The sequence below is a fragment of the Haliotis asinina genome, chromosome 8 (assembly GCF_037392515.1).
Source record: "Haliotis asinina isolate JCU_RB_2024 chromosome 8, JCU_Hal_asi_v2, whole genome shotgun sequence".
NCBI classification, from domain to species: Eukaryota; Metazoa; Mollusca; class Gastropoda; order Lepetellida; family Haliotidae; genus Haliotis; species Haliotis asinina.
This window is the reverse complement of record NC_090287.1, coordinates 36,370,308-36,379,747: the sequence shown is the minus strand read 5'-3', so window position 1 is coordinate 36,379,747 and position 9,440 is coordinate 36,370,308. Positions and strand designations below refer to the sequence as shown.

Genomic DNA, 9,440 nt, shown 5'->3' with positions numbered 1-9,440 from the left:
GAGCATGTCAATATCCCGGTGTGATATTTCCGGTTTGACGCAGTTAAAAGCGACGTAAAAGCATACTGACTAATTGGGGGAATGTATTGCATGCTGCGGACGAGTCCATGAAGCAAAGGTGTGTGGAATCGAACCCAGGCATCTCCATAAGGAACAACAAATCAGATATCACTTGGCCCCTTTCCAGTATTCAATGTGGTTTTAAAGGGATATATAGAACCTGATTGTCTGGGTCGAGTCTGTGTTATGTGGCCGAGTAGGGCATGCACGTTAAGGTATGGTCCGATATCTCAGAGACCCAGAATTCTAATTCCAGGAAAATAGAAAGTACACACGCACGCGCACACGCACACGCACACGCACACCATCACCATCACCATCACCATCACCATCACCATCACCACACAACACACACTACACACATACAATGTAGATACACCACTACACACCTTCATACATATGGTTGTTACCTGACCCGTGAAGATTCGGGGTAGACTAGACCTTCAGCAACCCATGCTTGCCACAAAAGGCGACTATGCTTGTCGTAAGAGGAGACTAAAGAGATCGGGTTATCAGGCTCGCTGACTTGGTTGACACATGTCATCGGTACCCCTTGATCACCGGATTATCTGCCCCACTCTCCATTATTTACAGGCAGCGGCCATATAGCTGGACTATTGCTGAGTGCGGCGTAAAACTAAACTCAGTCATTCACTCGTTGTTAGCTTCAACAAACTTGAACTTCAGTTCACCTTACACACCAACCACGCGCCAAATCTAAAAGCAGCAAACATTCGAGAAATTGAGAGACAAAATGAAACGAAAGTACGATTATTTTTTAATCCTTTATTTTCAAAATATTTTTCAGTGTTGAGCCGACCAGCAGCCAATGTAAATACAACAAAATAAATATTGCACATGCTATCAAGATAGAGTACTCATGCACTACTGATTAAATAGTCCGTGGGCAGCATTTAATTTACTGACACTTCCATATCTATTAAAAAGAGTTACACATTACAATCAATATAGTTTCATGATATTACGTTATTCAGTCTCACATATCAGTGAAGTATCAAATAACTTCACATTCATGAAGACCACGAAATTACGAGATTACACTCTTTGTGTTTGCAGATCACGTGTTTACTTATCTGTAGCAAGGCAACTCTATAAATAAAACACGTAGTTGATTAAGCTTATTTAATTATTGTTCATTGTTTAAGCCAGATTACCTGGTGAACCCTTTGTGTTTAGTGACCCTAACAATACGTCCGATTAGGGTTACCAGTTTGTGAAGCGGATTACCAGCTTTCCGAAATCTACTTCTTACGATCGAAGATTAAACCAAAGGTGAACAAGGATCTATTTTTAGCCTCTTGAACTCACTGTTTCGGGATTACTGTTACAGTATCGTTTTGTGTTCCATGTTTGTGAAAACGCAATACGTGACTAAGTTAGTTTTGGTTTGGTGTTTTTATTCCACAAAAGTATGAAATAAAAAAGGTCAAATGCTTGTTATTCAATGCGGTATCATTTTTCAACTCAAACATCAGAATGTTTACAATCGAAAAGGCGAAATAATAAACATAAGATATGAGGAAAATGTTCACCGATTGACAGGTACATAGGTTAAATACCTCGTGACGTAGGCATTGTGCGAGGCTGACAAGATGACGATTTCGCTTGAAGTACCACGTGGTTAATAAGCGTGTCCGCCATACTAGTGTCCGCCTTTCTTATCTGCCTGTCACTAACCTCAGCTATGAAGTAATGAAATAACTCCTCACATGACATGTCCTGGTGAGCTCCGCACAGCGTACGTTTACGTCACTGACGGATGTGAGTTTTAGCATCGCCTGAAGCTGTAAGGGGCGGTAACTTTTTCATCAGAAGAGTATGTCCGGCTTTAGACAGTTGTCGTGTGGGATGACTCATGTCCGTTACATCTTGTTGAAAAGATCTTTAAGGACGGTAACTTCCAACGAGGAATGGAAGGCGATTCTCGTATTTGGGTAACGAGACAGACATCTCATGTGAACACATGTTCTCGTGAGATTTGAGATTCGGGTCATTCCGATCCTGCAGAATCAGAGTCATTTCCTAAAGAGTCTGCGCAAGATGTTGCCCTTCCTCTTCCTGTCCTTCAAAGCGGAAATGACGACATGATCAAACACTTCCTTCAAGCCCTGTTGTTTCTTCGCGGAACATTCCAAATAGCAGTCAGCCCCGATCTCTTTAGCCAACCTCGCACCTTCTCTCGTTGTGATATCGCTTTCTCTCGTTCCCTTCCTGAGATCTGTCTGTGTTCCGACTAGAATGATTGGAACCTTTCTGTCGGTAAATTCTTTGATCTCTGGGAGGAGAAGATCCTGTACCCTCAAGAAAGACTCCCGATCGCATGTCGAGAAGCACAGTACGAACACCTCGCTTTCTTTGTAGGTGATAACCCGCTCGTGCACAAAATCATCCTGAAAGAAAAGTAAACGGTCAGTCATCGGGCGTATAAAAAAATATGGTTGACACTCCATAGAGCTTAATCTATAGTCAGGAACACTCTTAAAATGCAACGATATCCCCTTAATCCGTACGGTATCGATTTCTATAAATACTGAGGGAAGAAAATAAGCAATCAAATGAAAGTACGAGTGTTCTTTGTGGGTTTTTCCCTAGGTTTCTTTATAAGCCTTGTATGGCATAGCTTGTGAAGAAACCTGTGACAAAATAAAGGAAATTCTGTGCTTTCATGTGATACTATATTTTTTTTCTCAGAACATTTATCACGCGCTGTTAAAATAGGAAAATAATATATTATGATAAACTACTGAAGTGGGATAGGATTGAGAACGCTAATATATTTCAGACTATATACGCGTACAATGCAGCAATGATTGACGTTTCGTGACGCGGAACTAAGCAATGTTATCAGCAAGTCCAAATACTAGCCGTGGGTTGAAGTGCAGTGTAATGTCTGATATGACCGCCACATACCCGTTTGTATTTCGACCTCTGCTTGGGTGGGTCAGACAGAGTCATGAGATGACCACAGGGTGTGGACAAACCACGTCACATGGTCAGTCAAGTGACCTGATAACCATCGACAAGCTGATTCCGCGGGACATTATCACTCAGATATTCACAACCCATCAATCACTTTTCAAGATAACTATCGAATGAAATTCCTGTTTTGTTTTCGTATTAGATGGAGGAAATTATACATAGATTTCAAATTGGTTTGAAACCTTTATCAAAACGGCCAATCTTGCAATGGGTTCCATTTCTTGACCTGACCTCGCGTGTGAACCCCATTATAAATAATTAGAGACATACGATGATGTTTTGTCGGAGACTATGCTTCAGTTACTTCAAATGTTTAGATCAACATGAATTCTATTCTGGGAATACGTTTGAATTGTGGCTTAAAGTCAAATTAACAATCTGAAAGCGTATCTACCTGTCCGGGTGTGTCGAAGATATTCATCATGAATTCCTTTCCGCCAACTGCCATGCGCACTGCAATTGAAATAGACAACATAAGAACATACGATAGTTAATTGACGGTTGTCAGTATATGAAATCTGTGTCACCAGTAGATTTTGTGCCCTGTGAGCTTATAGGTCACCTGTCGTAACACTAACATCAACTGACTGTAGAATTCTTAACTGAGTATACACAGTCAAAGCCAAACACTAATCTGTCTCGATTTACCCTGACACATATTTTATTGTGAGTGAAAGGAAACGATTGTTGATGATTATATGACTGTATGGAAGCTAACTACATGTCCTGCTGTGCTAGAAGAGCCCCTCAACCGTGAAGGTTTCTGACCCGTTTCTTTCACACAATAGAAGCCTGAAAAGCCTGAAAGCAATCAGCTCTTGATCAGACAGATGGAAATCAGACACTCCACTGACAGCTCGTTTCTAATGTTGACGTATGTTAACTTTGAATTACTTTTGCTCTCAGTATGTACATACATGCGCAAAGATATCTGTGAACATTTTGAAAAACAATGAGGCAGTTTTATTACGTCGTCTTAACAATTTAGTTGTCGCTGACTCGGCATAATTGATAAACATACAGAGTTAGTGAGTGACTTGGGAAGTACGTCGGTTTTAGCAATATTTCAGCAATATCATGGGTGGGGGTGAGGTAGGGGGGTGGGGTGAGGGGGGACACCAGAAATGGGCTCACACATTCTGCCAATGTGCCAATGTGGGTGACAAGCATATAGACGATAAAGTGACTTCGTAGCATGGACTTTTGCTAGCGACAACAGGCAAGAACAGTATGTAAATATCATTGCACTAAACTGGTTTCTGGGTTTCAAACTCCGAAACACACCCTAACAAATTCACGTTTCACTGAGTTCACAGTGCATTGCCATGTGATCCTGGCAACAGGATCAGTATCTTCACGTATGTACAGTTAATGCACTATTTATATCTCGGAGTATTTATTTCTAGTATACCATTACACCCTTTACGTCACAAAACTGTCAAACGCAACTTTTGTCCCGTAACACAATATACACTTTACTTGCACAGGCACTGGGCCCCATCCAGTTTAAATCCTACTTCAATCAGTAACATTTTTTAAAACCATCTCAAACGTTCAAAGCGAGGCTGTTATTTCTATTCAATATAAATAGATATTACAAAAGCAAATCCTCATCCAAATGACCCCACCCGAGTTTGCTGATGTAAAACTTAGACTTAAACACATACGGATTTGGATTTTCTGCTAACGCCCTTATCCTTTTGACCAGGGAATGTTTCAACGTAACATGGGCCAGTTAGCATAACACTTTTAGCATACAGGATAACCATAGGAGAGCGGTCTCAATGTTAATTCTATTAATCCCTGTTTCTTAAGCCGGTAGTCTAAAACGGGGTCAAAACACGACAATGCAAATAGTAACCATAGGGCCCTAACCATAAGGCTAAAGGAAATCGGCATCTTACTTCCGCGTTCGTTTGCAAAAAGCATATTTACAATTCTGCATTGAATATGATTTCAAGGCGGGCAAATATGTTTTCGCACACATGGGTGTTTGTGGTGGGTTATTTGACATGAATCGTTGGTAACAATGCTAGCTTCTCATATCGCGTTCTTTTTCCAAGAACTTTTCGTTTTAATGGCCGGATATATTTTTAAAATACAATATTTAGACGTTTTAAACGTGCCTAATTCAGCTTGTCGGTTGTTAAATGTTTTCTTTGGCTGTTGTAGCAGTATCACAACGCGTTCATTCATCATCACATCTCAAGTGAATGAACACGTAAAGAGTGAACAAAACTGACTGGTTTTAGTTTCATCAAATCTGTTTTAAATAAGATAAAAATGAGTTTAGGCTTATGTTGATGTATTTTCTCAGAAGAAAAAGGCTTCTCGTTCACGACGAGTAATACATTCGCAATCAAAGTTACATTTGCCCATTGTCGACAATGTACTGTGTATAATTTCCTCTCTATACGTCATTTCAACGAATAAAACTTAACACTATCCTCGGTAAGAACTTAAATCAAAGCCAAATACTTTCTGAATGTGATATTGATATTTATCGAAACAAATTTAAATATAGCGAATAACATATATTCATACCATGATGTACTTACGTATGACTATAGGTAAGTTACTGGTGCATTTCATGTAACATGTGCATAAGTAAATGTACACACGTAGTGCACGTGCTATTATAATACAGGAAAGGGTGTACATAGCAATGCAATCACACCTGTCACTCACAAGGACAATAAACACGCGTAAGTGTATACATATTAACGCCGCAAGATTACTCACCTGTGTATTTGTCCAGCATCGTAGCCACGTAATCCTTTCTGAACCTTTTGCTTATATACGTCCGGAAAAGCGTTGTCTTTCCAATAAGACCGTCGCCCAGTAGGGCACAGTGAATATTCCTACTCTCCCATAGTTTACAGCTATCTGCCTTCATTGTAGATCACTTTTATCTCACGAGTCTCAACGAAGTACTTTTAAGTTGTGATGTCGCCAAATGGTGGTGACCCAGGTATATAGCAAGCGACAGCCAATCAAAATCCACGAGTTACGACCCGTAACAACAAGCCGGAAAAGTCACATGACCATTTTCGTGTGTCATTGTGGTCCGATTTAGGTAAGCCAGTGCAAGTTTTATAACTTCTTGAGGCAAGCCGAGCGAGTTGATCTCATTCGCTGAGTCTCATAAGAACGTTACAACACGGAAAACGAACGTACTTATTTATTCAAAACTTTAACCTCTGGACCATGGCAAATTCCTCACCCCAGTTCACCAGGGGGAGGTTTAGGGGACGTGTGCGACAATTTACTCAGCAGTGAATCGAATTAAAGTGCGTCATCCTTCTGAGCCCAACAGTGTAAATATTAACAAAAATTCAAACGGGAAATTAAACGAATACGGAAAACAACCCTACTGGTACATTCCTTCCCTGTACGAAAACAAAGTCATTTGACAACAGCACTTATTTAAGTACATGTACTATAGTAAACTTCGACCAACGTTAAATCTCGTAACTTTAACGTTTCCTTAAGAAATTAAACTGAAAGTAAAACAAATAGTTACTTTCGCCCGTCAGATGATCTGTAGTTATCAGGCAAACAGTGTCGACGAAAGAGCGACTGTGTGTTATCTTTGTGGAGTAGTGAGAAAATACGATCATTAGTTTAAGTTACCTCTGCAAATATTGTGCGTGTCTCCGTGTTTGTTTGTTTTTTTATATATTTATTTATTTATTTTTTTATTCATTTTTATTTTTTGTTTGTTTGTTTTGTTTGTTTCCCTTAGTTACATTTAATAAACCCGTGTTTATGATGCAGGCTTTCAAAGTATTCTTCTTAATTAAGTATGGTTAATTAATTAACGCAAGAATATTTTATATACATATGCAAACAGAATATGTTTGAGGTCTATGAAATCTTACCCCCTAAGCCAGAAGACTACTATTAAACGTCTGAGTCAAACGTGAGTGAGGATTATATTTTTAGTACTCACTGCAATGCTTGACCTTGTTTTATACACATGCATCTACTCGAAGTCGTTATCAGTCTTACCTTCCGAGATAGATATACGTTTATATTGCGGGCAGTTTGTGGGTACGTATGTATGAGTGAGTGAGTTTAGTTTTACGCCGCACTCGCAATATTCCAGCTGCATGAGGCAGTCTGTAAATATTTAAGTTTTCAACATACAATCCAGTGATCAATAACATGAGCATCAGTCTACGCAGTTGTCAGGTACGTATGATTCCACCCATCGAATAGTGACAATGTTTTAAGTGAGATACGGTAATGATAATTATAGCAACAAAACGTGGCGGATGGTGATGATTTCAATGACATCGACGATAATGATAACACATGGTAAAGTTTACTCTGAAAATGCCACGCGCTAGAGTCATTGTCGGCTGGGGAAGACAAGATCAATTTGAATTTTATAAGGAAATATTAATGTGTTGTGTGACAAAATATAAACATTCATGCAACAACATCTTTTGCTTGATAACGGTGTTAGAATCTACACTGAAACGCTTGATAACGGTGTTACCATCTTCACTGAGACGCTTGATAACGGTGTTAGAATCTACACTGAAACGCTTGATAACGGTGTTAGAATCTACACTGAAACGCTTGGTAAAGGTATTAGAATCTACACTGAAACGCTTGATAACGGTGTTAGAATCTACACTGAAACGCTTGATAACGGTGTTAGAATCTACACTGAAACGCTTGATAACGGTGTTAGAATCTACACTGAAACGCTTGATAACGGTGTTAGAATCTACACTGAAACGTCACATCGGCTACATGAAAAACGTTGTATATCCATGAAAGTCTTCATCCTCATTCATGCTTCACTTTGTTATCTTAACAAAAAGCGACCATTCATACTATTAATGTACATTCCGTTAAAAAGCAGATTGTAAAAATAAACTTATGAATTTAAACGTCACAGAAAATATGCTGCTGGTCAGCTAAGATTCACAAGAAACTTAACTTTGTAACCTTAATCAATTAATCACTCGGAACTAAAATCGTTTACGTAGGGTTTTTGTTCTCTATAATCTTAGCACAACTCGGAATGCGAGTATGTATAAATCCTTTCTATAAGTTCATGTTGCACCTATTGTCTTCCAACCCCTAGGGAGGGGATTATCTTTAATCTTAGCACCTTCTGGATTGACTGATTTAACGCCAGGTAACATGAGTCGAAAAGATTGCTAATTGTCACATGTTTTCTCAAGTTAATTAGCCGGAGGATAGTGTTTTAATTAACCCCTATTACCTTGGTTTCTGGGGATGTTCACGTTGATTAGGTGTTGATGTTAAATGTTAAAACAACATCTTCAGGGGATTCGGGAAAGAATTAGTGTGTTGCTTAATCCCTTGCTTACATTGTTGTTTAATTAACTCTACTCGTAAAAAAGCTCACAAGCATCTGATTTTTTTTTGTTGTCCTTTGTTGTAAACATTTGTTTGCACGCCTACGCAAATATTTACAATGAAAAGCATATAAAATCATTGGACGTTAGGGGTAATTTTCCAACATCTATTGTATTCTCTTCATTTTTTGTCAGTGCTTTGGTTTGGACTTTGCCATTTAAATAAAACAATAACGTGATCAGCACTATTTTGAAGCATTTTGTCCCTAATTCAACGTTCGTCTCTAGTTTTCTGTGTCACTAGGCACAATCGCTTTTATGTAATTTGGTAAGTGTTATTTAGTTTCACCACTGTTTCAAATATGAATAGAAATACACATATAGATTTAAAATAGTCAACCTGTGAAGGAAATACATCAATTAACAGTCGTTTCATGGCATCACATATGTCATACTATCACATATGTCATGCTATCACATATGTCATGTTATTACTGTTCGGATGAACGTATGTTACATTCGACTGTTTTCCGAAAGCCTTTGTCCTGTCATAGCTTTCGGGCATGGAAGCCGTGTCAATTAATATCGTCGAGATTGTAATCAAAGCCTGTAGTTTGGACTACCGCTTGTCGGACCTTCCTTTGGTGGACGCTGCGTTGGTCCAGTGGATTTAATAGCTAGCTCATTCTGAGAATATGGGATCGAATCCTGGGTAGATCTCAAACCCTCATCTCCCCACCCGCCACCCCAAATTAAAAGACACCGGACTGTCGTTAAAGTGTAAACTATAATTTTACGCCGCTTTTAGCAATATTCCCCCTTCGTCATAGCGAAGGCCACCAGATATATGCATCGCCCACCATACCCATGCAGGGAATGGAACCCTGGTCTTCGTAAGCCCAATAAAACCATACTAACTCCTAAATATAAATGTGACATACGATGCAGTGTGTCCATCGAATAAATAATAGAGAGTAATACTATATAACAGAGAAGACATATATATTATATAAACTGGGGTACGCAATGCTGCGTCGAGGG

The 9,440-nt window shown here is 39.1% G+C and overlaps 1 protein-coding gene across 1 annotated transcript; it reads right to left on the bottom strand.

Moving 5' to 3' along the window:
- Positions 1 to 831: 831 nt before the first annotated feature.
- Positions 832 to 6,008, bottom strand: LOC137294262 (rho-related GTP-binding protein RhoQ-like). Its single transcript, XM_067825269.1, has 3 exons — positions 5,803 to 6,008; positions 3,455 to 3,513; positions 832 to 2,471 (listed from the first exon to the last, which is right to left on the bottom strand). The coding sequence occupies exons 1-3, from the start codon at positions 5,954 to 5,956 to the stop codon at positions 2,097 to 2,099; spliced, it is 588 nt and encodes a 195-aa protein (XP_067681370.1). The 5' UTR covers positions 5,957 to 6,008; the 3' UTR covers positions 832 to 2,096.
- Between the last annotated feature and the right edge of the window lie 3,432 nt (positions 6,009 to 9,440).